Source organism: Pongo abelii, chromosome 13 (assembly GCF_028885655.2).
Source record: "Pongo abelii isolate AG06213 chromosome 13, NHGRI_mPonAbe1-v2.0_pri, whole genome shotgun sequence".
Classification (NCBI taxonomy): Eukaryota; Metazoa; Chordata; class Mammalia; order Primates; family Hominidae; genus Pongo; species Pongo abelii.
The window spans coordinates 106,264,716-106,282,578 of record NC_071998.2 but is presented as its reverse complement, the minus strand read 5'-3'; the positions used below and the strand labels follow the sequence as shown (position 1 = coordinate 106,282,578).

Genomic DNA, 17,863 nt, shown 5'->3' with positions numbered 1-17,863 from the left:
TTTTGCAAATCCAATAACTCTATTCATATTAATGATGTTGTGTTTCTGATAGTTAGTAGATAAATATTAATTATTTAACTTGAACAATGACTCTTACTTCAAAGGTAACTTGATATAGCAGAAAGAGCATAGACTTTAGAATTATAAGACTTAACTCTGATTCAAATAATTGCTGACTAGGCCACTTACTTAACCTTCTTAAGCCTTCAGTTCTCTTACCAGTAAAATACAAACAATGCTCCCTAATTCCCACAGTTGGTAACATGATTAAACAGCATTTGTAAAGTGCCAGGCACAGTATAAATATTGACTTACTTGCTTCACTCTTAGTTTAAATTGCTCAAGATCCTCTAACATAGAGCTTCACATTTTATCCCAGAGAGGTCGTAGTTAGGTATATCTCTACTTCCTTCTAATACAGGAGGAAATGAAAGGAGTAAGTGTCTAGGATTTGTTCTCTATCAGTTCTTCCCCCATTGTGTGCCATCCAACCTAATCCTGTGACTCACTTCAAACAGAATAATCAACTAGATTTGGGAAACACTCTATAAACTGTCCCCTTCTTCGAGATTTCCAACGAGCATGAAGCTATTAAACACCCTGGAAAAACCTGAAGTAAAGAAAATTGTGTAATTTGTTTGGCTTAAAATCATATTTGGTTTAAAAATGGTTTTAAAAAAAAGGTTTAAAATAACATTTTCCAAACGTGTTTAATTAGGAAATCTTTTTCCCTCAGATTAGTACCTATCAACGTGTTGTAGATTACACTTTAGAAAATGCTGTTTAAAGTTACACAGCTAAGTTAAAGCCAAGTTAAGGGGGTTAGACATACCTCTATTTTTCAGATTCTTCTGCAGTTTTTCCTGTCCTGCCTGTAGATCATAAAGATATTTCATTACCTGTAGTTTCTCTGGACCCCGACCTTAGTTATGCAAACCACCCTTTAACATAATTAAAACAAGTGAATCAGTTCACCTGATTTAAATTTCTGTTCCCCCTTTCTAGCTATGTGATCTTGAGCTGTGTGAGCCTCAGTTTTCTCCTCTATAAACTGTGAAAAATAAAGACAACTACCTCGGAAGTCTTGGGGAGGATTCAATGAGATAATCCACAGAAAACACAAAAAGCAGTGTCTGGCACAGATGACATGTGGAATCAATGTTCATTATCATTAGCATTTAGATGGTCCCATTTTGGAAAAGGGAAAATAGACAATGAAAGTATGTTTGCTTTGCCTCAGGTCACACAAATTAATTACTGGAGTAGTCTTAGTTTTCCCTGAGAGTCTGGTTTCCTGCTTCCAGTCCTAGAGACGTATTTTTGTTTCACGAGTCATATTCTATCAAAATGTATCAGACTTTATTGAACTTGATTTAAACAGGATTTTGTAATTGTCAGTGGCTCCATCTGGCTCCTTGTGATGCAAACCCCACTCAAACAGGATTCCATTCATTTGAATTTTAGCACATTGGATCGGGAAAGATTTCCAAAGCTCTCTAGTTTTGCTATGCCAAATATTTGGTGTATGCGTCAACACTCTCCACTCCTGTACCCATGGTGGATATTGCTAATCCATCACAGCACCTTTTCCCGAAAGCCTAGTCATAGCCACAGAATCTTTCTCAAAGCAGTTCCAGGTAGCTATGTCAGCTCTTTGAGTTGAAACGTAATTGATCCCAAACCAATTCTCTTTCTTAACCAGTGCTTGAACCACCTGTACACTATTACTCTTTTATTTTTTAACATGCCCAATGTCATGGAGCTCCCTCATAAAGGGAGACAAGAAGGAAAAGAAAGAAGAGGAGAAGATATACTAACATTTGTGTAACATTTATTATTAATATGTCAGGCACTTATAGCTTTGTTGTCCCATTCACTGTCTCAAACAACCCTGGAGAGATTTTATAGTTGAATAAGCCACAATTCAGAAGTTATAGGACGTTGTCCAAGGCTCCCCAGCAGATAAGTAGAAATTGGTCTCAAGTCTTCCTGACTCTAAAGGCAATGCCCCTGTCTCTCCCATCACAATGCCTTCTTAAAATTTTTCAGGGTCTTTCGGGACTAAATTTCTGACTTTGGGTGGCTGATAACAATTTCACAAAGGCAACCATATCACAGAGCCCTATCCAGAAGTTCTCTTATTTAGGGTTGTGTTGTAAGTCTGTCTGTAATCAGTTCTTCCTAGATAAATCTCTTCCATTTCTGAACCTTGGCTCAACACTTTGAGAACTCACTATCTAATGCTTCTGAACGAGCCAACTAGATTTCTTAAAATTCTGGATGAAGACCAGAATAGAAGAGGTCATTGTTCCATTGGGAAATAAATTCAAATCTATTTTTGAAACAATTTTCCAGAATTTTACAGGAATCTATATTGTTGCCACTTGGTCAGAACCACTTTTTATTTTCTTTTCTGTCTAGGCAAGAAATAGAGAGAGAAAGCAAATGCTCTGCAGTTTTATTTCAAAAATTGAAACCAGGCCACACCAGGGCAGTTTGTGGTCTGAATGTATCAATGGATCTAGTCATATTTCATCTGAGCATTTCTTAGGTATACTAAACCACAAATATGAATCTCATTATTGTGTCTGGATGGAAATATTTTATGGATTACGATTTGTGGATTTAATTTGGTTGGTAATGGAACTTCTGTTCAAGGGGCAGGAGGGAGGAAGTCATGAGGCACCACCAATGCTTAAGCCAAACTGTGGAAATAAACAGTATTTGGAGGGTTTGTACTTAATGTTGGCCAGTTGACTTGGGTCTAAAGTGAAATTCAAAATTAAGTTCAACAAAAATATTGTGAAATTAGCAATGGACCACAGATCACTAGAACCAAAGGGATCTTAGAATTGGAAACCATACACAGTTGCTCATTTTACAAAAGAAACTGAGACCTCAAGAGTGGATGTGACTTGCCTAAGGTCACACAATGACCCTGTTGGTCAGACCTGCTTGGCAGAAGTGGAGCTCAGAGCTGCTTGTCCAGATCTTCCATTTATTGCACTTCCTGTTATATGGCCTCATAAAAGACCAAGTATCTGGGAATTTAAAAAAAAGTAATGAAGGTAAAAATTTAAAATGAGGAAGGGAGACCTATATTTAATAATAGTATAACAAAACGACAAATACTGCAATGAAATTGAAAGGGTTACTAACTAATAACCCAGGATGCTTCCTTCACACCAAAACCAAGTTTTCATGCTGAGTGCATCTTAGGCCTGGCCAATTCCACCTTCTGCCAAAGGAGTCTACTTGATCATAAAGCAATCTTGTCTCAAAGTAGAAAGTACTGAGCTCTTAAAAGCCCTTGGGTTGATGTCTAGAATCTCATGGGAAGGAGCTAGGTCTGTCTTTGTCACTTTTGTACCCTCTGCACTTAGTGTGGTATCTGGAACATAGTAAGTACTCACTGAATAACTGAATGAATTAAAACAAACTAATTACAGAACTAAGGCTGTGATAAATTCCTTGATACATCTTACTTTAGAAGAGATTACAGGAGAGCCAATTACATTAGGGTCATCAGGAAAGTAAGGGTATTTGTTCATTCATTAATTCCACAATATGAGAACCTGCTATGTGTAAGTTCAAACCAAGAAATACATTCAGCTTCGTTTCATTTAATATAAACATATTGTGCATTTACTATGTTCTAGATAAAGTGTTTTGTGTTGGGCATTCAGAGATGAATGTCTTAGATATATCCCTGCCCTCATAGAGCTTATAGTCTACATACAATCTAACTGCACATATTGCAAACCAACTGTTTATAGACTAATATAAATACAAGCTAAATTAGCTAATTTCCTAAGAGATAGAGTTATGCATGCATAATAAAGCCACTCCAAATCTTTTTTTAAATGATAAATGAAATAATATCATATCAATTCCCCAGACAATTCAGAAGAGAGAAAGATAAATTTAGGCCAAAGTTACCTGATAAAACTTTCAATAGTAGATTTTTTTTAAGCAGCATCTTGAAGGACTGATAGATTTATTCATGCAGAGATGGCAAAACATCTTCTAGAAGCCTTCAAGACATCTGGAACCCTTGCTCAATGATCACTGAGAAATGGAAGCATCCCAAAGGTATCTGTCAGCTTGCTTCATCTCCACAGCAGCCACAGGCTGTCTGGCATCTTAATGGTCTACTTCTGGAGGATTGATAGTATTCTGCTTTGAGCCAGGGGTTGGGAAGTTATATAGTCAGAGGTTGGGGCTGGTCTTGACTCATAGCTCCTTTGCTTGGCCCTCAAGCACAAAAGGCTGTATAAAATCATGGTTCAGAGCCCTGACTTTGGACTCAGGTGGGATTTGGTTCAAATCCTGACTCCATAACTTAATAATGTCTGAACCTGCACAAGCCATGTAAAGACTCTATGCCTCAGTTTTTTCAGCTGCAAAATGAGGGTACAAATACTATCTCATAATTGTATGTGAATTTGAAATTGGAAATGTAAAATGCTAACTAAGCACAGGCTCTGGCAAAATCAACACTTAATAAATTATAGTTAATGATATCTATATTACTTATGATGGTGATGATGATGTCAACTTCCTGATTATTATTATTATGTCAACTTCTTAATGATCTTCCAAGGCCTCTTCAACCAATATTTGGTGATTGTAATTCTTTCCTTTTCTAGGAAGCCCTCCATGAACTTCCCAGTGCAAAATGGCACACAATTATCTCATTCAGGATGGCATTAATACCAGACCTTGCTTGTGTATGATATTCTAGTTTCTGAGATCTCTAGGAACAAAAAATAACTCCTTACTTGGCCTATTTTCCAAAGTACCCAGCACACTGGGAGGTCCATACTAAGTAAATAGCATTTCGCTCTTGAAAGAATGTTAACATTTATACTCTTGCTATTGGCTTGGGAGTGTGCACCATGTTCCCAACCTGCAGTGGCACTTAAGAATATCACAAATACTAAATCAACTATACATGGAGTTAAAATCAATTGCAGCCGGGTGTAGTGGCTCACGCCTGTAATCCTAGCATTTTGGGAGGCAGAGGCGGGCAGATCACCTGAGGTCAGGAGTTCAAGACCAGCCTGGTCAACATGATGAAACACTGTCTCTACTAAAAATATAAAAAGTTAGCTGGGCGTGGTGGTGGGCACCTGTAATCCCAGCTACTCAGGAGGCTGAGACAAGAGAATCGCTTGAACCTGGAAGGTAGAAGTTGCAATGAGCTGAGATGGCACCACTGCACTCCAGCCTGGGCAATAGAGCGAGACTTCATCTCAATAAATAAATAAATTGTATTTTGTGGCTCTTTGGGAGGAAATTATGAGCTTTGTGATTATACAGAACATGTTTATCTTCTTCAGTGTTGTATCATTCATACTTAACTCAGGGCTTGGCACATATGTACCGAAAAAGTAGACAGTTGGACGAAAGGATGGATAGATAGACAGAAAAGTAAAAAACTCATCAGGGCCAAGAAGTCTAGAAATACTTTAACATAAATGCTCTCCAGGATCCCACCACCTATATTTCTCTCTGGAGATCATTACAATGACCTCAGACTAAGAATTACTGAAGGACTTTCATATGCACTTTTTTTAAGTTTTTTCCCCCCAGCTTTATTGAGGTATAACTGACAAATTAAAATTAAAATTTTATACATTTAAGGTATACAACGTGATGATTTAATATGTGTATACATTGTGATATGATTACCAGATTCAAGCTAATTAACACATCCATCACTTTACATAGTTACCTCTGTGCATCAATGATAAAGACACTTAAGATACTATCTTAGCAAATTTGAAGTATACAATATGTTATTATTAACTGTAGTCACCATGCCATACATATGCATTCCTTTTTGACAGCCTCCCAATGGTCTAGAGGAAGAGATAGATCTTAATCGAATTCCTTGACCCAAAGGCAAAATCTCTGGATTTTAATATCAGCTTTAATAGTTAATTAGTAAAGTCACCACTGATTAGCTAGTGACTCTCTCTGGGTGTTTCAATTCAGTTATTCTCTTAAATAACTAGGTATTATGGCAAATAAGTTTCATGTGATATACTACCTCTATTTATATACTACTTAATTGGCTGCCTGAGGTGATGATTCAGAATGATTCTTAAGTGGGGCTCCTCAGAAGTGTGTTATTATCGATTAGCTGTGTCTGCCCCATGCACTAGAATGAAGTGTTTTGTGCCACAGACTTGCCATGCCTATACCCAATGATCTTCTACAGTTGCTTCTAAGTCCTGCTCAAGCATGATTTTGATTCTATAATTTGATGTCTGTCTGTGTCTTTGGAAAGTACTGAGAAGCTGGGCCAAATATTTCCCGTTAGGAACACAGTCTTGAAAGACTAAACCACAGGCAGTCTATTCAGTAGAAAGCCCTGGCTCAGCAGCATGGACAGCCATCCCAACAGCAGCACTGCCCCTGAGGAACCTTGGCCAGGGTCCTGACCTCCCAGAAAAGAGCCCCACCCCAGGCTAATTCATTTGCTTTTCTTGCTACTGAGTTAGAAGAGATAGGATAGGAGGAAAACCAGGGCTGTAGCGACAGCCTCCTCATTTTCCTAAAAATTTTAGAGTGTCCCTGCTATTTGACAAATTGAAATACTAAGATTTATACATTTTCATGGAAAAAGCAACATTGGGAAAGAGAGGGCTTCCCAGATTTGTCTTATAGATCTCATCCTTCAGAGACTAGCCTTCTGTTAGAAATGCTGTCTCCAAGCACAAGACAGAATAATCATATAATACCAATACACACCAGTTGCTAAGGTCTCCATCCTTTTAAGCACTGGCTACTGAGTGTTTTGCCTGTGTTATCTCATTTTTCTCACTTTCAGTTGAAAGAACTTTATTTTGCAGTTGATATTAGTGTTACCATTTTACAGATGTGAAAATTAAGGCCCAGACAGGCAATGTTACGCAACCAAAACAGCTACTAGATGGAACCCTGTGGATTTGCTACTACCCAACTATTTCTGACCTAAAAGAGTGGTGATTCCATGTGGTTCAAATTAATAGCAAGTGGCAGAGAAAGGATCTAACAGGGTTTGACTGATGCTAGAGCAGATATCCTCAAACATTGCACAGATGTTTCTTGGATATTTGTCCCTGTTAGTATTTATCATTCTTCGCAACAAGTATCTGTTTACATGTCTGCTTTCTATACCTGACTGTGAGCTCATTAAGGGCAAGACCTATCCATCATTGGCTTCTGAAACACCCCACCACCACTAGGCTATCCCATAGCCTGTTCTTACACTTGTTCAATACATCTCTGTTGAATGCAAGAATAAATCATTTAAAAATTAATTCTCAGTCTTCTTGGATAATTGCTGGCTCCCCCAGCATCTTAACTAGGCACCAGTTAAGCCACTGTGCTGCCTAAATGGATAACCACTTCTCCGTTCTGGAATTCTTCAAACACCTAGGGTTAGGAGGGTCTTTGCTTTGGCAGTTAGAGTTTTCCCAATTCTTTTATGACACAGGTTGCACTGGACTCACTCAACTATGGAGATCAGATGTCCTCAGGAAAAAAAAAAAAGAAATCCACACTTAAGGCTGTTTCCTGGCTCCTCTCTCTTCCTGACACATTCCAAAAAGGAGTTTATGGATGTTGGGAAGGACAAAGGGTGAGGAATTTCTAGCACATTTAAGAACGCCCATGTAAGCAACTCTACGCTTGACAGGCCATGCACAATAAAACTCTGGCCTGTAAGCGAGAAGAAAAATTTGGTATAAGCTGCCTCATGGGTTGCCAAAATGATGTGGAAACAAATTCATCTGCACTTCTAAACAATAGGAATTCTCCTTGTCCTCCCAAACCTAGAATATTTCATGTACGTGCTTAAGTCAACAAGATAAATATATTCCATGAGCTACTAAAAATGAAGTCATAAGTAACTAATTCTGAAATATGATTCTAGCCAGTTGGAAGTTTCATCTTTATCTAAAAATGAAGTTGTTTATTCTCCAGCTGTGACCAGGGAAAAATTCAGATTGTTGATTTCTTCGTCTAGCAATGATCTTTGTCCTGCAGTGAGGTGCCCAAAAATAACTGTTAGCCTATTCCCTGCTGCTTCCAAAAGGTTAGCTACCAAACAGCTCTACTAGTAAAAGAGAAAAAAAGGATTTGACAGCAAGTCAAGAGGCATCTTAATGTGTAAAATTATGAGCTAAAAAGCCATTAAGACTGGCATGACACTGGCCTTGGTTTCCCAACCTGATAAAAAGTATTATCTCACAGTAATGCTCTGAATAAAAGTCTATAATGCCAAAATCTGAAGAAATGATTCAACACTGATAACATCTAGTACCAAGGCAATTGAAATAAGATTAAAGCTTAACACTTAACCCCTCTCCCACCCCACACTCACCACAAAAGCTTTCAAGACCATTGTTTTTAATCTTCTTATTTTTTGTAGCGGGCTGGGGCCATAAATGTACCAGGTATTTGGAGAATGGGGGACTAAATATTAAAGCCTATATTCTACCCAGCCTTCTCAACAGATGACTAACTGTGAGCAGTTAGGCACCTAGCCTTACAGAGGTGCCATATTGCTTACTGAGTTAAGTACCAGCTCTTCATATTGATCTTTTATATCCTTCCCAATATGGCTTCTGCCAATACCATGTAGTCTCTACCTTTCCGCTTTCCTATGCATTATTTTATACCCTAGCAGAACAAGACCTCTCCATATTCCCTGCATGCTACACCACCTTGGCATGTATCCGGCACCCACAAGGAGATGCCACTATTATTACAGCTATCTTCTTAATTCTCCTCACCACCCATGCATTCCAACTTCTTTGCCTTTTCTCATGGTGTTTCTTTTCTCTAGGGTGCTGTAGGCTTCAATTTGAACCCACCTACTGGAGTTGTATCCAACCATTTTTCGGAATCTTGCCCATCTTTCAAGTACATCTCAAATGCCACTTTTTTGAGATGTCTTTCTTGGGACCCTCAATGGATATGAGTTGGCCAATCTCTTTTGTTACTTGTTATAGTCATGAATGTATCTCCCTAGTTCCCCCATCCCTTCTGGATACAAGGTTTTCTTTCTGATCTATTCTCGATTTGATCAGTGTTGTTATTACTGCTGCTGCTGTCATTCGCTACCACATATCAAGCACACCTTAATGTGTGCCAGGCACTGTGCCAGTAGCTTAACATATGTCTTCTCATTTCATCCCACTCTCCTGCAACACTATGAGATAGACATATGTATCTCCAAGGAGAGGAGGCGGGGAAATTGAGGTTCAGAGGGGAAAGGGGATGGCCATAGGGAGCAGCTGCTAAAGTGATAGAACTGGATTCGAACACAGGTTTATTTTACACCAAAGACCAGACCCTTTCCCCCACACGCAGCTGCTTCATTAATGGAAATGTTTAGATGGCTGAAGGATATGGACTGAGTGCTCTCAAAACTCTGGAGCACAGCAGTGCAGGACAGCAGAGAAACGGGAGTCATGAGTCGTCTTTGACAAGCTCCTCCAGCTTCTAAGGAGAGGCTGAAGCAGACAGAAAGAGACGTTAGACTTGGCCAGAGTGGTTCCTGGAGCAACTTGGTTTTAGTTTAACGTGGGGAGAAGATTCTTAGGAGACTCTAAGGTGTGCAGAGGGAGGAAGAAAAAAATATTTCTTAACCCAAGGACAAGGCTGGGGGAAAGGATGCTGATCTGACACAGGGTAGTTATCTCTTCAGATCTGCAAAGGACAATAGCCTTGAGGATTGCTTCTCACTTGTACCTGGATATGTTCAAACATGTAAGGTATGGAAACTACAATGCACATCCATACTTGCTATAGTTAAGTGAGTTAGTTGCTAAAAAGATGCCATTTTTTCTCCCTAATCCCCAGGCTCTTGTGTCTGAGGTACTCACCCATTTTCATTAGTCAAGAAACTTAACAACATTGAAACTTTCTTATAGACTCTTCTTGATCGCTTTGAGTCTCCATTTCCTCATTTTGTACCATGCGCTTAGTAAAAACAAGCAATCCTCTAAACCAGTACTGCTCAATAAAACTTCTTTGGATGATACAGATGTTCTTCATCTGCACTGTGTCATATTGTAACCACAAGCCCCATGGGCTCTTAAGTACTTGAAATGTGAGTGATACAACTGAGGAACGAGATTTTTAATTGCATTTAATTTTCATTAATTTTAATAATCACATGCGGAATACCGGACAGAGCAGCTCAAGACCAATGAATTCGAAGTGTTTTACCTCTTTTTAAATTTTCTATCTCATGGGGAAGTTTTTATTGTGGATTTTTTTTCACCAGATTAACTAGCTTTTGAGACATTGACAGGGATGGAGATACATAGAAAATCTCACAAAAACAATTTCATAATTCACAGGTGTTTGACTCTAAAAATTAATTTTGATAAAGAAAGAAAGCAAAGTCTGACACAAGTGTGTCTTGTTTTGCATTAGATACTTAAGCTGAGGTGGAGCAAAAAGCAGCACAACATGCTTAGCTTGGAAATAGCTTTGTCCTGGATATGGGACCCCAAAAATCTGTGTTTTGTGCCAGTGCAAAGGCTATGTCTCTTCCTGATACACTTCTTTGCAATCATTGACTTACCAGATCCTTAAATATCACCATGAAAGATATACACACACTTACATATATATGTAATATCATATTATCTATATTATATTATCTGTCATTGTATTATAATATGTAATATGTTGCATCACATATTATAATATAATATTATATGTAATATAATTGGAGCAACTATAATATTATATATGGAGATATATATATATATACCAGGGCATGCATATTTTCTGGGATCACTGAGAGAGGAAAAGTTCTCACTTTGCTGTAGAACTCTTGTCTTTGCTTAAAAACAGACATATGCCAAAGTAGGGGTTTCAAAGGTTAGGAGAAATAAAATCCTAGAAAAAAAAAACACATTCATTAAAGTCCATATTTTTCATTAGAAATGTTTCCCTTTATTAAGCTCTTACTGCTACCAAAGACTGTGTGCCATTTCTTTCACACACATTATCTCATGCACTTTTCACAATGATCCTATGAGGACCCCCTTAACACATTTATTGATGACAGTACTCTGGCTTATGGTCACAGATAATAACCTTGCACAAGAAACACGAAGTGATCAAACAGTGATTCAAACCTAAGACAATTTGCCTATAAAACTTGTGCCCTTCAATGCCATTCTATTTACATTCTGGTGCTTTGGAACCTGCTACATTCTCAAAGAACACCTTTCTATTGTGTACCAATTCCAACTAGAAAAGTCTTTCTCCTGTTGTGCTGAAATTTGTCTTCTCATAACCAACCCTCCCTCCCTGCCCCATTCCCAGCACATAAACACACACACACACACACACACACACACACACACACACACACACAGGCACTTGTTCTGTCCTTAGGGGCTACAAGAGGCAAGCCAGTGCCCGCTTTGTCAGCATTTATACATGGTAACCCTGACCCACTCAACCTTGGTTTTCTCAACTACAAAATAAACATGCCCAGGTCTGTAGTCCTTCCTCCTACAAGATATTTTCCAGACCTTTTATTGCTGATCAATTTTCTATAAAGATTAGAATCTGTTTGTGTTTTCTAAAGAGTCTCTGTAGAATAAGTTGCTCATTCCGAAATTATAAAAGTCCTACTATCAGAACATGATTCTTCATGTCTGACCTAAATACCTCCAACTGCAATCTCAAGTAAGTTTCCCTGGGTTCATCCACAAAGGAGACTTAAAACAGCCAGTTGTCTGCATGAGAATATTTTACATTCTTAAAGGTCATTATTTGCTCCCTATTTTTTCCCTCTCTCATGTAAATAGTTCTAGTTCTAGTAAATTTACCTCCCCACCCACCAGTGATTTCTGCAGCTCCTCTTTGATCTAGATCCAAGTTGCTGCTGAGTTTAGGACTGTATTCAACTAGGCGGTCAAGCTCAGGCTTAAGTAAAAGGAGGCTATTGACATGGACTCTTGTTAGGTTTTGTTCCCAGGAGTGCAACAAAATAGGAACTACTGTTTAATGAGTGCCTACTACGAGCTTGACACCATGCTGTGTACTTTATGTACAGGTCTCTAATCCTTAATTTTCTCTGGAAAGGTTTTGACTCCTGTGTTATAAATGAGGTCACGGTTTAGAGAGGATAAGTAGCTTGTCAAAGTTACAGGGCTAGTGAGTGACATTTGAACCCAGGTAAGTCTAATTCCAAAGCCTAACCATTTTCTACAACACTGAAAATATAATGGATTTTTCCCAAGTACGAAAACATCCACCTGCCCTCAGACCACCATGAGCCAATAGGAAATACACAATGTTCAAGAATAACATACTCTTTCCCCCAACGATGCAACATTTGGTGGTACCAGTGCACATCTCTTAAACACACAGTGAGAAATCCTCACTCTACTCACACTCTGGTCATTATTACCCTAAACTCATTGCCTTGGGAGTCTCAATCAGCAACTATAATGGCTTTTTAGATGGAAATTTAAGTCATTTAGCAACACACAGAAAAGTGTTGGGGAGAAGTCCAAAAACATTTCAAGCTTGGCCCATGGCCCTTTCTAAAAAAAAAAAAAAAAAAAAAAATGCTAAGAATGGATGGGAAAGGGGTAGGAAAATAGAACTTTGTGAAAGTGAAGAGAGTTAGAGCAGCCATTCTAGTAGACTATGCAGCCAATAAATATTTGTCCAGTAAACACATAAGATGGCCAAATTGGTTTGAAAGGAGAGAACATGCCAAGTCTCCTTTTTTATAATAATCTTCATTCAGTGGCCTTACCTACATTACAGACTCACACATTGTTAGTTAAGAAGCTAATTTCAATGAGAAAGCATGCTCAGAAGAGGGTTGGGTATTTTTTGTTTCTTTGTTTTTTTTTGTTTTTGTTTTTGTTTTTTTGCAGATATTACAGGGACAGTTGGTAAAGTGTCAATAAGAATATAATTAGAATGTGGTGGGTATGTGGATAGGACCTTCTTGGTTAAATGCACTAGTGCTTTCTCAGTCTTTAGGCCCCTGATCAGTCATATAGAAATGCTTCCTAGTTCAATTTTCCTTGCCACAATTCCCTCTAAGTTTTGCAAAGGCTTTCTGTCACGAGGAAGGAGATGGTCAGTTGGGATCATGTTGATGCATTCTATCATTAGGATAAAATCTTTCCAGAAAAAAAGCTAGAAACCTTCTCATAGGCTGAGCAATCCAAGCACCACCACTAATTGACATAAATAACTAACTTACAATGTGCAAGTATAAGAATATCATGGGCATAGGGAAATGTCAATTTGTAAATGACATGTTAAAAACCAAATAGCAGCCAGGCGCGGTGGCTCATGCCTGTAATCCTAGCACTTTGGGAGGTCGAGGCAGATGGATTGCCTGAGCTCAGGAGTTCGGGACCAGCCTGGGGAACATGGTGAAACCCCATCTCTACTAAAAAAAAAAAAATACAAAAAATTAGCCAGGCATGGCAGCGTGCACCTGTAATCCCAGCTACTTGGGAGGCTGAGGCAGGAGGATCACTTGAACCTGGGAGGTGGAGGTTGCAGTGAGTCGAGATCATGCCATTGCACTCCAGCCTGGACAACAGAGTGAGACTCTGTCTCAAAAATAAATAAATAAATAAAATAGCTCTCCAATTATCATTTGAATTTTACTCAGGTGCATCTCCTAATTAGCGAAAACCATGAATGACTTCATATCATGTATAGATCATTCTCACATGCCTCCATAGCATTGTTTTGGTAAATATTATAACTGCCATTTCTTCCTATCTTTATTTAGCTTCTCAACTGCCTCTGACAAGTCCCCTTTTCTCTGCTACCTGATTGCCCATACTGGTGAATAGCTCTAAGAGATGAATAAGATGACTTGGCAAAGTGAGAACTGCTTCATGGTAGCATATTCTCCTCCATATTCTGTTCCCATCTAATTCTTCTCACTATTTAAGGCTCAGCTTAAATTTTACCCTCCCTTTCCAACAAGCTATGCCCCACCTTTCTCTTGACCATTCCTTTTTATTTTCAAACCCCATAGGCAGTTATACACTATACCACAAAACAAATCCTATACATTCTTTCTTGCTTTGCTCCTTAAGTACTGGATGGATGATTCCATTTTCTTCTTCTTTTTTTCCCCCCTTTTAATTAATTAATTTATTTATTTATTTATTTTCTTTTTATTATTATTATTATTATTATACTTTAGGCTCTATTGTTAAGCCCCCTGATGGTATGTATACACTTGGTCTTATACTTATTTCTACCACCCTCAGACCTCTGTAAAAATGCCATAAGTACTTGTTGATTGGAGAAGACATCAGAGGCTCTCAGACATCCTTTCTGAGCTGTGAACCTCAGTTTAGACAACTGGTTCAGGAATATTCTGTCAGGCTCTTCTAAAAGCTGGACTTTTGAAGGTTTTGGAAATAAACCAAGGAGCAGGGAAACTGAGGTGCAGAGGAGTAGACTGAATGCTATGCTGACAGTCACATAACTAGTAAGAAGTTCGGCTGGGATTAAAACTCAGTTTGCCTCCTAGAGTCCTTGATTTTAACCTCTGCCTCTCATGACAGAAGAGAACCAGCAGATGGGGTGAAAATGAGTTCTGAAAATCAATAATAAGAGGCAAGAGTTACAGAACATCTACCGGGACTAGGGCCTTTATAACACTATAATAATTCATTCAGAGGACATAGTAAATACTGAAGGAATTAATGAATACACAAATAACTTCTACATCATTCTTTCAACCCTGTCATTAGCAACTATGATCTTCACTATACAGAAAGTGAAATAAGGCAAAGAAAAATTACATAACTTATCCAAGGGACCAGAGCTACAGCCAAGATACAAACCCATGTCTATTTTATTTCAATATTTTACCTTTTTCTCTCTATTTTTCTGTCTCCTTAAATTTGCAGAAGTTGAATAGTGAGTGAAATCACTCCTTCAAGTGACAAAGTTCTTTTAGAGACCATTGTATGTTATTTCAAGAGTATATAATGAAAGATTATCAGGACAGCTTCAAATACAGGGATATAAAGTCAAAATTCACTTGGAATTGTAGATATTCAATATATTCAATAGTAGATACTCATAATTTTTTTGTTCATCTTTGCTTGTAGAAAATAATTCTTTCAAGAAGATCAGTGACAACTGATTTGAAGTCTACCCTGTGCTTCTAAATCCCCAGTTCTGCTGAGAGTGAGACACCCTAGAGCCCTAGAGCCCTAGAGCCCCAGAGCCCCAGCAGCACCCAGCCAAACCCACCTCCACCATGGGGGCTATGACTCAGCTGTTGGCAGGTGTCTTTCTTGCTTTCCTTGCCCTCACTACCGAAGGTGGGGTCCTCAGGAAAGTCATCCGGCACAAGCGACAGAGTGGGGTGAATGCCACCCTGCCAGAGGAGAACCAGCCAGTGGTGTTTAACCATGTTTACAACATCAAGCTGCCGGTGGGATCCCAGTGTTCGGTGGATCTGGAGTCAGTCAGTGGGGAGAAAGACCTGGCACCGCCTTCAGAGCCCAGTGAAAGCTTCCAGGAGCACACAGTGGATGGGGAAAACCAGATTGTCTTCACACATCGCATCAACATCCCCCGCCGGGCCTGTGGCTGTGCTGCAGCCCCTGATGTTAAGGAGCTGCTGAGCAGACTAGAGGAGCTGGAGAACCTGGTGTCTTCCCTGAGAGAGCAATGTACTGCAGGAGCAGGCTGCTGTCTCCAGCCTGCCACAGGTATGAGCTGGCGGCCCGCCCAGTCCCACACTGTGCAAATATGGAGAAATGAAGAGCATAGCAGCATCCATCACTTGCTTCCAAAGTGGGCTCACTAGAAAACTAGCTTCCCAGAGTGTTCATTACAAAGAGATTTTATGTTCAAATAAGCGTGGAGACTGCAGCCATCTCTCTCCTGCTTGGAGGAGTCATGGCGACAACTGCTTCTCAGAGGAATTTTCAGGCTTCTGATAAGTCTTGCTTTGAAAAACCCTATTTTACCTTAATTATAAGTTTCTAAAACGTATTTGACCATGAAATCTACCCACTTTCTACCCCAAAACCTATGAGTACGCCATGAAATTTCTACCCCAGAGAGCACTCTCTGATAGGTACTGGTGTGGCCCCATCACCTCATTTTACAAACAGAGAAACTGAGGCCTGGAAAGAGGATGGGATTCCTGAAGGCCCTCCAATGAGGAGTTGAGTTCCTCACATTTCAGTATTCTTACAAATGCACAGTGCTGCCTGTGATAGTGCTGAGTCTATAAGAATTAGAAAAAAGATCCAATTTAATAGCAATTACAATGATTACAATCATATAAGCTCCCTCTGTGTAACAGGCACTGTTGTATTATCTCATTTAATCCTCCCAACAGCCCTTTAAGGTAAAGATTAGATGAGGGGAAGATAAGTCCTCTTCTACAGATCAAAGAAATGAGTCTCAAAGGGATTAACCCACTGGCACAAGATGGTACAAAGAGCAATAAGAGATAAGGTCTTTGGCTGGGCGCGGTGGCTCACGCCTGTAATCCCAGCACTTTGGGAGGCTAAGGCAGGCGGATCACCTGAAGTCAGGAGTTCAAGACCAGCCTGGCCAACATGGTGAAACCCCATCTTTACTAAAAATACAAAATTAGCAGGCTATGGTAGTGCATGCCTGTAATCCCAGCTACTCAGGAGGCTGAGGCAGGAGAATCACTTGAAACCGAGGGGCAGAGGTTGCAGTGAGCTGAGATCATGCCATTGCACTCCAGCCTGGGTGACAAGAGCAAAACACCATCCAAAAAAAAAAGAGAGAGAGAGAGAGAGATAAGGATTTTGCATGTGCCTGTGTGTCTCCAGAGCTCATACTCTCCCATGGATGCCCTATTTCCACATGCATCCTATTGCAAGGAATTTTGCTGCTTTGGAATTATGTCTTTATCTCCAATAACTAAAGTTGATAAAGCTACATGAGTTTCAACAACTTCAAATCAGAGCTGAAAATCTGTTTCTGCCACTCAGAAAAAAATTACCAAAATGTTCTTCAACAATTATTTCAAGAGTAAACCTAACCACCCTAAGTGAAATAGTCTTACGACTCTGCAGGACAGGCTCTAGGTTTCTAAGGCAATTTTTAAAAACGTTTTCTTTAGGCATAAGTTAGTTTATCTTCCACTTCTGTCAACTCCCTGGAAAAATGCAGATGAGAATACACAGTAGGAGTAATGCTAAGTAGTCAGTTAAAATGATTGTTTAGAGCAGTGCTGTCTAATGAAAATATGACTCACACATGTAGTCTTAAATTTTCTACTAATGTTAAAGAAAGGAGAAAGAAATAAGTCAACATAATTTTAATCATCTCTTATTTAATTCAACATAGCCAAAATATTGGTTTTTCAGCCTGAAATCAATATAAAAATTATTAATGGATATTTTTCAGTCTATTATTTTATACTATTTGGAATCTGATGTGTATTTTACACTTACAGAACATCTCAATTTAGACTAGCCATGTTTCCATGCCTAATAACCACATGTGGCCAAGGGCTACCATACTAGACAGTACATACTTAGACTCTCACTTTACAAATCACCTTTTTAAAAAAAAATCTTTCTTCCTGTTGTCAAGAAGGAGATAAAATATATTAATACAAGCTGTTTCTAGGTACAGAGACTATAGAGTGAATATACTCTAGTGCAGAGAATACAGAAGTGGGTTTTGTTTCTTCTCCTTAAGCTCCATGGAGATCAGACCAATGACTTCTGCCAACTGAGCTAAGGCAATATTTAGGCCTCAAGGGGCTCGAGTAATGTCAACCTTGACCCCACACTCTTTAAGTTGACCTCCACTTAGCCTTCAGGATAGAAAGGAATAA

General features: G+C 39.0%; 1 protein-coding gene across 8 annotated transcripts in view; it reads left to right on the top strand.

Moving 5' to 3' along the window:
* The window catches only part of TNC (tenascin C), a 97,783-nt gene that overhangs the window by 12,534 nt on the left and 67,386 nt on the right, over positions 1 to 17,863 (top strand). For all 8 annotated transcript variants that reach the window (XM_063714400.1, XM_009244793.4, XM_063714399.1 and 5 more), the window contains exon 2: positions 15,135 to 15,743. In XM_063714400.1, the coding sequence (XP_063570470.1) occupies positions 15,287 to 15,743 (457 nt within the window). In that variant the 5' untranslated portion in view covers positions 15,135 to 15,286. The remainder of the gene's footprint in view (positions 1 to 15,134; positions 15,744 to 17,863) is intronic.